The sequence below is a fragment of the Athene cunicularia genome, assembly GCF_003259725.1.
Source record: "Athene cunicularia isolate RWA chromosome 5 unlocalized genomic scaffold, athCun1 chr5_part1, whole genome shotgun sequence".
NCBI classification, from domain to species: Eukaryota; Metazoa; Chordata; class Aves; order Strigiformes; family Strigidae; genus Athene; species Athene cunicularia.
The window spans coordinates 42,700,672-42,714,763 of NW_020799101.1; the positions used below are offsets into that span (position 1 = coordinate 42,700,672).

At 37.2% G+C, this 14,092-nt stretch overlaps 1 protein-coding gene across 2 annotated transcripts in view; it reads right to left on the bottom strand.

The window, feature by feature from the left end:
* Positions 1–14,092, bottom strand: part of CKAP5 (cytoskeleton associated protein 5) — a 45,131-nt gene that overhangs the window by 17,451 nt on the left and 13,588 nt on the right. For both annotated transcript variants that reach the window (XM_026849396.1, XM_026849397.1), the window contains exons 14-29: positions 13,104–13,214; positions 11,799–11,891; positions 11,024–11,209; positions 10,451–10,545; positions 8,994–9,051; positions 8,786–8,911; positions 8,335–8,471; positions 7,994–8,168; positions 7,307–7,420; positions 5,159–5,287; positions 4,341–4,535; positions 3,563–3,698; positions 2,679–2,767; positions 1,392–1,517; positions 613–762; positions 7–210 (exon numbers count right to left, since the gene is read on the bottom strand). In XM_026849396.1, the coding sequence (XP_026705197.1) occupies positions 7–210; positions 613–762; positions 1,392–1,517; positions 2,679–2,767; positions 3,563–3,698; positions 4,341–4,535; positions 5,159–5,287; positions 7,307–7,420; positions 7,994–8,168; positions 8,335–8,471; positions 8,786–8,911; positions 8,994–9,051; positions 10,451–10,545; positions 11,024–11,209; positions 11,799–11,891; positions 13,104–13,214 (2,124 nt within the window). The remainder of the gene's footprint in view (positions 1–6; positions 211–612; positions 763–1,391; positions 1,518–2,678; positions 2,768–3,562; positions 3,699–4,340; positions 4,536–5,158; positions 5,288–7,306; positions 7,421–7,993; positions 8,169–8,334; positions 8,472–8,785; positions 8,912–8,993; positions 9,052–10,450; positions 10,546–11,023; positions 11,210–11,798; positions 11,892–13,103; positions 13,215–14,092) is intronic.

Genomic DNA, 14,092 nt, shown 5'->3' on the forward strand with positions numbered 1-14,092 from the left:
CTGTACCTTTAGGATGAGATATGGGATGAAAGAGGATGCTTCATTTTCAGTAAGGTGATACTCTTCTTGGCTGAGCAAACTGAAAAGCAATTTAAGGTATTCAAGTGCTTTCATCAAAACACTTGTGTTGGTATCAAAGAACCGCAGGGTAAGCCATTTTAAGATCAGATCCAGGCAGCTGATGACTCCATCTTTTTCACTCTCCAAGTGCTTGAAGGGGAAAAAAAAACAAAAATAAGAGGTTGTGCAAAATGAAAGACGCTGTTTAAGAAAAGAACAGAGAATAAGGAAAAGCTATGCCTGTTAAGACTGCCTACATTTATTGGCTGATACCTAGAATCAAAAGTACTCACTTTTAACTTACACAGCTTTCCAGAATTTTAATAGAAGTCTCTGGTGAGGAAATTTCCTCTTCTCCCAAGAAACAATATTAATACCAACTTCATAATTCTTCTGAAAATTACTTCTGTATATGTTAAGGTTTCAACTTCACAAAACAATGAGCCCTGGCTCCTCAGAGAATTTCTATTTGATTTTAATTAAAGTAGAATCTTTCATAGCAGAAAGTAATTCTATACAACGTCATCTCCTACCACAGATCCAAAAACTCACCTCAACCATAACAGCCAGTGCTTTGTTGTGGTGCTGAAAGTCTGCATGAAACATCTCATCTTGTAGCCATTTGGCCACACAACTGGACATCTGAGTTTTTAGCTGCTCAATATATTCATCACGGGGAGTGGTGAAATTCCACTTCAACACCTGTAAAAGACAGCATTTGGAACTCAAAGCAAGCAATACCTTTTCTTCCTTAAATAATCTGCAAATTGCATTCCTTTTAGCTCTGTTTTCAAAGTCTTATCATCAACAAGTAATGGGAAAATTCAGCGGTGTTTGCTTACATGAAAAATTTTCTGTGTGGAGTGGTTATCTTTTGGCCAGCATTTAATTATCACTTAATTAAAATGGTTGTTTTTAAGATATAGATAGGCCTATTTACTAAACCTTGCGTGTTTTCAGTAAAAGAATTTACCTACAAAAAATATTAAGCAGGGCTCTTGAAAATAAGTATATTAAAGCACTTACAATGTATCCTAGAACTCAAATCAGTCCACTGTTTCAAACTTGATGATACTTTGCAGCTGTACACCATCTCTTGAAAAGGCCTTTGACTTTTATGAGTGCATAAATGCACAAAATTTGGAAATCAGAAGAGAAACACTAGAGTAAACCAGATACTGGCTGGTGAAAGTCAAGTGAAGAACTAGATAATCAATCCAAGGGATGGACAGAGACATGCCACAGCATGTTTAATTCTAAAGTAAAACCCAAAAGAATGCATTAAAATTACACTCCTTCAAAACATGTGAATACATTCAGATTTTTCTTACCTTCAGACCTTTCTCATCTTTCATCCTCTGTTCTTTCCCATTTGGGACTATGATAAAAATAGGACCTGATTTATCATCATCTTCCTTCAAATTAGGCTTGCTTAGCACTTTCTTCCCCTGTATACCCTGAAAAAAGCAAGGTATTAGCAGGCAACACAAGATTTATATATGCCTCAGTCTCGACAACCGCAAGCATTAGATACCAGCCAACCTCATGCTGCCTATGTGTACAAAAGCCAGAGAGAAGCTGGAAGAGTAACGTTGATTAGAGTTTTAAAAGTATGTGCTCTGCTGCTGTGGAAGCAATACCCATAACAGTGTGCACAGTAGTAGCCTGTGAAATAGGACACATCACTCCTAACCAGTGTGCTAGTCACCCACACACATCCCTAAAACTCAGTGGGGTACCTGTTTGATAGATTTGCTCTTTGTCAGACTGGTACTACCTTTGCTGAGGCTTGTATTAGTTTTGGACAGGCTGGTATTGCCCTTCAACATAGGGCTATTAGCATCTGACTGCTGTAAATAAGCCACAGAAAAGGCTTTGTTGTTAGACAGCTATTTACTGTTAAGAGAATTACCATTCCTTGACAGAAGAATATGTTGATTTAGTCAATTTACAACATCCTTCAAGGTTTGTTCGTTCATTCCTGCCACGAATCTGAACCTACTTCAAAGGTTTTCATTACAGCACTACTTTACACATTGGAGGCAACTGGGCTGTAGAACAATTTTGGGGGTTTTTTTAGCCATACACAAAGGACAAACTTGAAAGTTAACAGCAAAAAAATTACTGTAACAGAAAGCAACAGAAAAACCTAACCACAAATTCAAAAGTAACCAGTGGAGATTATTATTATGCATTTAAGTATCTTCTTTCCTTTTTTGCACTTGTGATTGAGAACATTTTACCCTTCATACTGTAAAGGAGGGATGAGTTTCTTTTGATACATGGGTTCAAAATTACTGTTCAAAGTGCAACATTGGAACTGCAATGGTAAGAACGAATTTTCAAGAGCAAGGTCAAGGAAGCCAAGACGACCTAGAACACAGACTAAGCTGCTCACAAGACTGCATTCTTGACAACACAGACTAAGAATTAAATAGGCAATGACAAAAGTAAGTGATTAAATAAGTGATATAGGACAACCTGTCATTTCAGAACTCAGACAAGCCCAAATATTCTCAGTAAAAGCAGTCCTTAGCAAGGGCTATACTCTTCTACATTAAAGAATTACAGCTATTAACTTCATAGAAGTGATTTGATACAAAATAAAATCAACATACCTTAGCTTTAGAGGAGGCTCCACCTGCTTTGGCTTTTTTGGGATCAGGCTTGGATTCCATGGTATTGGACCCTGAATCTTCAGCAAGTGCTGGAGAAACAACATATCATTTCAAACTACCAGCAAGCGCACTTTAGGTCAGCACAGTTTAGCATTCTTAAAACAGAAGAAAAACTGTTCATGGATGAACATATGCTTATCACACAGAGGTCTGAGCATTTTAGACCCATAAAAGAAGTTCCTTAAATTCCATGTTAGCATACAAAGTTTTCAGAAATAAGATCATCATATATTAGTAAATTTATCATTATCAAAGCGATTTAAAAATGCACACACATACACCCCATGCAGGCTAATGTCTAGAGCTACAGTCGCACCCAGTTTGAGCATGCAAGCTAGCCCCAGCAGAGAGATAAGGCAGGACTGCTTCTTCAAATCACTTGTCCACTAATCCCGTTACCCGCTTTTGTGTCAGCACAAGCATTCTGGTATTCCCACAGTGAACTATACTAAGGAAATAAGTCCAGATAAAAATTAATGTGAAAGCATTTTAAAAAATGTTATGTTAAAATTAGATTAGTATTACAAAAAAATCCCCCATGACCCTCTAGTCCATGGGTTTTAGCTTCAATACCAAGTAGATATTTTCAAAGAGCACCTGACAGATGGTTGTGTGGAAAGGAAAAACCCTCCTACGTTGCAAGCTGACTCAACTGCAAGTAAGACCAGAACTGCAGACAGAACTCACTAGAATCTACAGCTATCTGTAACCCTAACGACAATGAATTCCTCTCCTCCTGCTAAGTATGTTTCTTCCTCTGGCACATCAAAAAGCTTCAAAACCACCCTTTTCTCAGTCATCTCCCAGAATGTAAGAGACGTTACCTGATGCGGGTTGGAATTTGGCTGGAGCTGCTCCTCCTACCGCTCTGGAAGATGCTTTAGGAGGAGGAGCCGGTTTGGCTGGCATGTTGGCTTTGGCTTTCTCAAGCATGGCCAGTACCTGGTCTTTGGAAGTTGGCTAGAGAACAGAAAGGGAAAAAAAGATGATAAATTTGGAAAGATTAGTGATAGTGATTACTAATACATGCCACAGACAATGAAAGAGACGGTAGTTTGAAACAAGCTATTCTGTTTAGCATCTTCCAGGATGCTTATCTTAAAACATCAACATTTTCAGATATTTCTGTTTTGAGATAAAATATCTTTCTATTCAGTTTCTTCTGCAAGACCTATAGGAAACATGTGAACCAGTAATCTGTTCTAGGTGAGCAGTCCTATGATGTTAATGAAGTGCCCTAACAGCACTCAATGGTCCATAAGATACACCAGACTGCTAGAAGCCATCTTAAAGCATGTGTTCAAAGGCACAGAGCCAGATAATAACTGGTATGGAAGCTGCATGCAGGTTGATTTTTTCAGAAGAAAAGCAGACTGAATAAATTTCAGGCTCCTGCAGTAATAAACCTGTGGTGGCAGTAGTCTTTCTAAAGTAGAGAAAGCTCTAACTCACAGCCTCCTGATACTATTTTCAGCCCCTCTGAAAATATTCAATGCAGACAAGTTTACATGACTCAAGACAGCATATCATGAGATTGTGAATGTGACTTGTTAATATCCACTCATTCAAGGTCACATTATCTAATCTTAGTGACAGAAATACCTTCAGCTTGCCAGTGGCTTTTGCCATCTTCTCAAAACCAAGATGCATCATGAAGAATGGCAGGGCATCCTGAGCCTTTTTACGCACATCCCCATTCCGATCTTCAAGGCAGGAGTACAGGTGAGGCACACACAAGAGTAGGTCAGAAGGAACAGAACGGAGGGTAGGTAACTTCTCAGCCAACCAACCAAGAAGCTGAAAGAAAGTTTTAAACTAAGTTTTTGAAGATGTGCTCACAGTGCTCTGTCAGGCCACATGTGTCTGAATAGTAGTCCTTCACATACATCTATATAAGTAGGAAGAAAACGCACCCCAACATTTGTTCAGACAAATATTCTTAACCAACACCAACCTTCAAGTGAGCAATTAAAAAAAATAAATTTCAAAGTACAGTACTTAAAACCTGGAGTCTGGTCTCTTCAGACAGCCTGGGTTGTTTCTTCATTCCAAAAGAAACATCAGAATTTCAGCTGCACTTTTGTCAGCCTCAAATATATTAATGCCTATGCTTCAGTTCTGACCTTCATTACCATGTGGTTAATTTGAGGAAAAACACACTAGCTCTTAAAATGCTGGTCAAAACAGACAAATTTCATTTCAGAGGCACTGAAACCTGAATGACAGCTATCATTCAGGAAGAAAGCTTATTAGCCTTTTGTGGTTTAACAGTTCTATGTCAGTATGAAGACACAGCTACTTGTTTACTCATGTAATGGCAGCACTGTGTCATTTCAGTCTCCATAGACAAACATAATCCATATCAAGTCAAGTTATGCCGATTAGACACACATAAGTAGAGGTTTAGTTCAGAGGTTTACCTCTTGTCTTAGGAAAGGATTTTCCTTTTTGAGCTCTTCAGATAGGTCTTCCCCTTCCAACCACTCTTTCATGCCAGTTTGTTCAGCCCAGGCATTCACAGTTGCTAGTGCAGCAGCACGAACATTATTCTGTAGCAAGAACAAGATTTAAGAAGAATAATCCTAAAAAGGGGTCAGAATAACGAAATAGGTAACCGACTTATCCTTCCCCATGAAAACTTTCTACATCACAGGCTTTAAAATACCTATTTTTATTCACTGCTTGAAAAGTCTAGGATTCAGACTGATTTAGTTTTAGTGATGGTATCAACTGCAAAAATCACTGAATCAGACACTATGCTTTATCATCATTAAAAAAAATTTAATAAAGAGGGATAAAGAATATCTTTAAAAGCACTTTGTACCTGCTAGCATTCATTGATGAGGATTTTTGAGAGTCTCCAAACTCTCAGACAAGCTGAAGAATAAGACTAATGATTTATGCAATGCTTAAAATAGACTTAGCACATTCATAAATCAAGGCAAGTGGGTTATGGAGCCTGTTATTAGGGCACTCTTATTTAGGACACACATGAGCAAGTCAAGTCAGGAACAGGGGAGCCCTAACTCCTACGAATTTCCATCTTTAGTGTTTTTTTTCCAAGCAAAATATAGACCAGCATCCTTCTCTAAAGCACCTATGTGAACTTACAAGAAGTCAGATACAATACTTAACAACCATGGTTCTTCAAAATGTTATCAGTATAGACGTGACTCGATACATATGACACACTCCTGTAGGCTGAATTTCTGGGACAAGCTGATAATGTAAAACTCATTTACTTTTAGTATGAATCAATTTTAAATGTAAAGGTAACATCCAAGCATATATCTAAACCAGAAGTGAGCATCCTTCAATAACCTGTCCTATCTTTGATCTTATTTGAGGAAAAGAAACAAATCATGTACTGAAGATAAATAGATGCTCATCAGCCTCTCTGACAAGGCCTTGGTTCCCATCACCCAAACTTAATTTGTCTTCACTCATGTTATAAGCTCTTGATTTTCCTCAACTCTTCAGCAGGTCCATCATCAACGTTTCAAAGTAGGGCCCCAAAAGGATCCTTGTCTTCAAAAACTCCAGAAATTGGATAAAACTGGGTAAATCTTGCAGTACATCAAAAAAAGTTACCACTGTAGCAATGTTTGAATGAGTATACAATCCTCTGTCAGCATTATAAGCAGCACTGGTATTACGCATTTTATTAACAGTACAAGTTAATCACAGTTGGTCATCTTTAAACCATGTAGTTGGAACTGAAGGGAACCTGCTATTTCCTCAAGGTAATGAAGAAAAAGAATACAACTTAATGATGTAAAATCTCAGTTCTTTAAGACCCTTAGTGAAAAAACAAGTTGAACTAAGAGTTTTTTATTTAGCCTTAGGTCCAGTCCTAGTCCCTTCATCACTTGGGACAGAGTAGATCCAGTTTCTGCTTTTTCCTACTCACATTCAGAGTAGAAATACCTGAAGTACACCACTTCCGATAACTGCCTGTGACTTCTGATACAAAACACTGGCATATTCCCAAGCCTCCTTCCCCCAATGCTTCAAATGCTTCTTTCCCATGGTCCTAGCTTTGATTTTGACATAGCATCTTGACAAGCTCAACACGGACATCATACAAGCTTCAGTGTTAGTTGGAAAGTGTCCTGTTTCCACCTACAGTTCAAAGGTCTCCTACACAGTGACACAAAGACAACACTGTACACTGGACTCCACGCTGATATACATGCTAAAAGAACAGAAGTTCCACAAGCAGCTTCACCAAGTAAATTTGATCAGGATCTAACGTAGTATATTTTCAACATTAGAAGTATGCATGCAGCCACCACATTTAATTTAAAAACTGTATTATAACACTGACAAGGTTTATTTACATGCAGTAGAATATATCTCAGGCAAAACATATATTCAGGAACACATACATATTTGGATAATAAGTTGTCATTTAGGCAAGAACCTTGCAAAAAACCAAAATCTGTAAGCTTCCAATGAAATTTTAACTACCATCCACCTCTCAAAAGCAAGTCCAAACAGCAGTAGTTATTCTCATGCATAGCTCAGATAGTGAGCAGCAAAAAAAAAGATGATCTTGAGTGTCCTACCTTACTGTCTCCCAGGACTGTAATGACAGGAATGCCCAAGTTTTTCACATGCTGTTTGATATTGGGGCCCATTGCTGTTGCTAGCTGCTGAAGAATGCTCAGTGTTTGTTGCACCTGCACATAAAAGAAGAGGCTGTGATTAAGATACTGTTACAACCATGTGCACAAAACTCCAAGTCATACAGGGAAAAGTAACACTGCTGTACACCTAGGCTTTTACTTCAGTATGCCTGCTCAATGGTTTCTATTCCAGACTTCAAATTCATCACACAGGTAGATAAAAATTATTTCTATATTCAGAGTAAATTAAAGGTTAACTTAAAAATATTTTAAAACAAGGACTTTTATCACAAGCAGAGCAATTATTCAAACTTCTTAGTTTGTTGGTTTTCGCTGTTTGGTTTTTGGTTTTGTTTTTTTTTCATTTTTATTTTAGATTTGCTTATATTGCATTCAGAGTAGAGGTACATTTTCCCTTTTCCAAAGGCATTTTAAAATACAAAGCAAAGACAAAAGCTAATATTTATAAAAATAGGCAAATATATGATCTAGAAATATAAAGTTCATTGTTTTCAACCTGTTGATTTCATGACACTAACAGACTGAATAGTAAGAAAGGTTCAGAAATGATAGTTTGTCTTAAGATCTAAGCTGGAAACAGCTGAAAGAGGATTTTGAATAACATACCAAGATTTTATTGGAGTCATTGAGACGACTCTTCAATGCAGCTGGAAGCTCTCCTATGTTTGCCTGTATGAACTTAGCATCATTTATTATACTTGTCACTTCATCTAGACCTTCCTTTCTGATCTTCCAGTTTTTGTCCCCAATCTTAGACACTAGTTCAGCTGTGATCTTATCACTGTAAGAGGGGGAAAAAAAGGTAAAAAGCTCATTTTCTTAAGTTATGTGTCTTTTAGTATCTGAGTGCTTTTAACACCAAAGATTTCTCCTTAGAAAATATTTATAAACACAAAGTTTTGCATTGCAGTGGATTAATATCTTCAGGTTGTAGAATCCAAACCTACCCAATATCTGTTCTTGGCAAGAGATCCACAACATCATTCCCAACATCCTCCTGTTCCTCTTCCTCACCATCATCCTCACCTGCCCCACTGTGCCTAGAAATGCCACGAGTTGGGGCTGGTGCTGTCTGCCCTTGCATCTGCAAGCAACACGAAAAATCAGAAACAACTATTTGTTTTACATTTACATTAAAAATAAAAGCACTTGCGTGATACAAATGCGCTGTCTCAGGCTTCTAAAACATGCTGTTCAAACAAAACCAGAAACTTTTAGAAGTTTGTAATGGAAAAAGTGACTACTGACATAGCTAGATAGAATGAATTTGCAGCTGCTTTGGTGAACTGTCTTAAAAACATCTGGTTCACTTACAAAAACACATGTTGGACTACAGTGTTACTACACATTCCAAGTAGTTTTAGTGATACTTCATAGTAAGAGAGCTACACTTCATACCTTTTCAAATTCTGCATCTATCTGGGAGAGAAGGGCTGGCTTCTCATCCTCAAAAAACATTCGCAAAGGTGGTCCCACATAAAGATACATAACTCCCAGCAAGGTAATGGCAGAAGTCCTTACAGCCTGCCAGAAAGAGGATAAAAGCACTCAGTCTTCAAATTAAGGATTGATAATAATTCATGATTAAAATTCTAAATTTACTCACTGGGTTAGTTGCAGCAAGAGCTGTCTTCACATTACTGATGAAAGCTTTGACATTCAGTCTGTGGGAAAAATATCCCCCATAAGTAAAATGCAACACAGAAAGCACCAACAAGAAACAAAATCATCACAATATGCCAAAATAATAATAAAAAAAAAAAAATAAAAAAAAAATCAATGTGCTGAGAACAGATTCATGCAACTAACTTACAAGGAGAAGATATTTGCACTTACAAAATAATATCACAGGTACAGTGTAGATGGTAGCTATTTAAATAACTAAAGAGATCAGTTTGGATAGTCTACTCTGAAAATCAATACCATAAACATAAAATAATTTGTATCAAAGACTGTTATTATTACAGCTGGGAAGTTTTTTAAATTACATCACCCACATGACTGTCATGACTAAAAATTCTGAGGGATGAATCTAGAATAATTTTAAGCACTGAAACATGGCTATATAATAAAGGTGAGTTGTTTGGGGTTATTTTATTGCTTGTCTGTCTTGGAATCTTCCAGAAAAAGGCACAAGTTTCCAAGAAATTTACAAGGGAATGGAAGGTTTGGATTACTGACTCTTCTATACCACTACTGAATTTGATAGAAAACAGGCAATCACAAAAGCTTCCTTTGTGCAGCCTCCAACACTGCTGGTCTAGTAGGATATCTACACATAGATTACCCTGCTGGAAATACATACTTTTGGGGAAATTTACTGAAAAAGATAATTTATTTTGCAGACTTAATCAACATTACTACCCATTTAACATCTCTGAAACAACTTGGACGGGCACAGTAACTGCCCAAGTAGTCAAATAAATTAATATTTGAAGTCTTCACTGCTTAGAAATTTTGTTCTCAGGAATAAACTGCATTAGATATGCTTGACCACATTCAGTTAAGGGACTGGTGATTAAAAATTAAGGAATGCTATCCCTGGTTCTGACGGAAAATCCATTTCTTACCCTCACAGTGTCAGATGCAATAAGGGCCATTTTGTTGCGTAAAACTTCATCCTGTTATCAGCCTCAAAAATCTCTCCAAAGGAGAGCAATAAGCATGCTGGTATATACTCTTCTGCAGGCTGTCAGGTTCTGTTTTTTTGAACTATAGCAATCCACCTGAGTGCAGGTGTATCCAAATAGAATGGAAACAACAGACATGCAATACCACAGCTCCTTATCCACCACACTCCCACAGTATATAAAGGAAAATGCTCTTCAGAGAATACCAAGTGATGAAGAAAGCATCTAGCAGTGCAATATCCTATTAGTCAGACACTTTCAATTACACATTTAGAGCTAGGAGAGCACCTAGCATAAGAGTTTATGGAACAAGAGTTCAGATGCACTTGTAACCACCATTTTCAAACCAATCTGACAGAAGAACAGATTCTTAGTCCTAAATTAGAAATATTTTTATTCAAGTTTCTCTTAGCAATTTACATAAAAGACATACCCAGAAAAGCCAAACTCTTTAATTGCATTTGAAAGCCAGTTCAAAGTTTCTGACTGGTTTTTAGGATTCTTTTGAGAGAAAGCCATCGCCACAACCTGGAACAGAAGAGTGTTAAGTGTAAATTCATACTGACAAAGCAGGTGACAAAGAACTATATATAAAAAAAAAAAAAGAAGTGAAGACACCTGCAAGAACACAGAGTACTGCAAGTAAACAGAAACAGCTGGGGTGACATATGAGGAAAAATTTATCACTGTAGCAGAATATGATTGCAAATGAAATGAAGCAGAAGTTCCCAAAGTACTTAAAGGCAGCCAGAGATATCTTTATTATGGATGTGTATCTGCTTTGGCAGCATTTCAGCGAAATACTGATTTGCTACTCATTATTTTTTCTTCTGTAGGAACTAGTATTTAACTTGTGCCTTAGGAGATATCTTGAGAAAAAGAAATCACTTTCAGGCAACAGAGAAAAATCAAAGGTTTAGAATTTACTCCTCTCACACATAGTATTACACCCCATGTAGTATTACTGGTTTTATTTACTAGAAGAATACCTCTGCTGCTGACTCACCTGCTCAGCAGTCCATGGCAACTGACACGCCTCTGCTATTGCTGTCATGGCTTCTTTTGCATTACTCCCACATTTGACATCACCAACCTTGTCTACAAGACCATCCAGCACGACTTGTGCTGAAGTTTTGGAAAAGTTTCCTTTCTGTGCAATCAGTGCGACTATATGCAGTTTCATCTGCATCACCTGGAATGTCCATAACAGCAAGGAAGTTACTCATGTCTTCGTGTATTTTAGTCCAAATTTTTTATTCTATGTATTTATAGATATATAAAAAATTAAATAGAACTATTTGTGGGTAAACTCAAGTGTAAATATAAAATGTATGTATTTGTGTGTATACACATATATACATGTTTGTGTTCACACAAACATTTGTTACACAAATACATTTTTTATATACCCACATGTGTATATATGGTTTTGTATGATTATACACACAAATATATATTTTTATATCTATATGCCTATATACATACACAGTAATACTGGACAGCTACTATCTACTTTTAGAATTTGCATATGCACACACATCTGCACACATGCGTACACATACATATACACCTGGATATCTTCAAATGTTGTCTCCAAGTCTCAACCATCAGCAGAAATAAAATTTAATTTCAGAGTTTATATTCTCACTGACTACAGATACAACCATGGTCATGGTGCTAGGATTGTCATTAGTGACATATATGCACCTCCAGCCTTTTAGGTGGAAACACAACTTACATTAAGTTACTGGACTGTTACTAAAGGATAACGTATCTATTACCTGAAAATTTGTTTCCTTCCAACCAGGTTTCTTGGCCAGCATTCTTACTAGGGCTTGGCAGGGCATTTCACTTCTCTCCATAAGCTCAACAGCCTAAAGGATAAACATTAAGTTAGCCAGTGGGTCACAAGTGATAGAAAACCCCAAACACAAACAGAAATTACCTCAACTGTCCTGTAAATATTTTAATACTGAACTAAGCTGCAGACATTCTCAGCATAAGAATTTACCTGAAGAGCCTTACTGCAAGACACACTTTTACAAGGAGCCCATTTTACAGGTACCGAGCCATCATTTAAACTACGGCATTCACATTGCTATACTTTGTATGTTCTTTAACAAGTGTCCTTACAACCATAACTGGCCATTCCAGCCCGATGAATTTAACAGATAAAAAACCAACAAACCCTAAGCTGACTTTTTTTAGGTATACTGTGCACCTTTCAAATTGGAATGCTGACCACACTGCAGAAATTAAACCTCAACATAATTGAAATTACTGTTTTTCACTTGTTTGTCTTACCCATTCCACTGAAACCATAACATCTTTAAATTTAATTCAAGCTGGCTTCTGCAGCAGCACTTCAGTGCAGCTAGTCACCATTTCATAATTTAAGTTAGTCACCTTTTCCACCACGATATTAAAACTCAGTTGCAAGTGTAATAGTGTAGTGGTATGAACTATCTATACATCTACAGTTGATGCCTTTCTGAATGTGGACTCTCAATGGTCTGGTGATGGATACCATGAGAAGAAAGCTGGGCTTCACATTTGAGTTACACACTATGCTTTTTTTGTTTGTGACTACATGAAGCACTCGTCACCAGCTCTGAAGTCTGCTGGTACTGTACAGGGCTTCAGACACCACATGTTTGTCAAGTGAAATTTTAGTATTGATAAATTGTTGCCCAACATGCAATCAGGAGGGACTTACTTGCAGCTGGCTTTGCCCAGTCATTGCAAAACTTTGTTTAAATCTATTTACCTTTAAGACTAGGCTTTAGAATTATTAGTATTTTAAAATTACTTCTATGCATCTTCACATACAAATATTTTTGACAAAAGCATTAACTATCTACATTACACTAGACCACTTACTCCCCTATCATTACAGAGTAACAGCCAATTTAAACCATCTAAGCCACTTGCCTTTTGCAAGTACTCCTTAATCCATCTGACGTGCTGACATATCACTACTATTGGTCTGTCCTAAAAGACCTACCAGGCCTAAACAGTTGAAGAAATGATTGCTTTCTTGCTCTTTTACTACCTGCCTCTCTTCTTATCAACTGCTACAAACTTACCTTTTGAAACTCCTCCATGCAGGCAAGCCTTTCTTTCCAGTTACCACTGTCCAACTGCTGGATACAAGAAGCTGGAAGAACAGCAGCAGCTTTCTCTTCACATACTTCTATCTACAGACAGATTAGAACAAGGTTAATACCCCACTGTATCCCTCCAGAGTGGGGCAGCTGCCTTAAGGACAGGTAATATACTGGAACAACCCTTCCACTATGGTGCATTCACAAAATATGAAAAAAGGTCTCTGTTGTAGGGTGAAAGATTCTGAATGGATCATAGTTTAGGAGCCTTATGAATTTAGGAAAATGCTAAGTTGTACTGCAACAGAGCAGTAAACCCTGAAAAGTCTGTGAAGAACATAAAAAATTATCCTGAGCAGTCACCATCTACTTACAGAATCAAGCAGAGGTAACCTAAAATTTTCAAGATAGTTTTGTATGAAGTCTGAATAAGCATTCACAGCAATGAATCAGTTAAGGAGGGTAAATGGGAGAATACTTATCTTCTGCATCCATTTTAGCAAAAAAGAATTATTTAGTATATGAAAAATGATACAAACTTCTCTTTTCACTGATGTCTGTATTCCCCTTCAGGAAGCGTATACTCATTTTCCACCACACAAACTGAATATATAACAGAAAGTATTCATTCTAAGCAACACCCTAAAGGTAACTGACAGTCAAAAAACCCCAACCTTACAGCTACATCTAGCAAAGCTTTAATAGCTATTTGCTACTGTTCGACCTACAGACAGCTTATGGTTCCCTACCAAGAAGACAGGCAGATGCTCAATTAACATGTAAAGTTCAATAATTTTCTTAAAGCATAACTGAATGTGAACAGCCTAGAATAAACTTGAATTAGTTTGTTTAGTTATTACTGTAGTCTAGTTCAGATTTCCAAGTAAGCTTAAGAATTCCGTATTCTCAGGCTTTTAATAACAGACACCTTCAAGCAAATCATGCATCCTAAATTACACATAAAGTAGCCA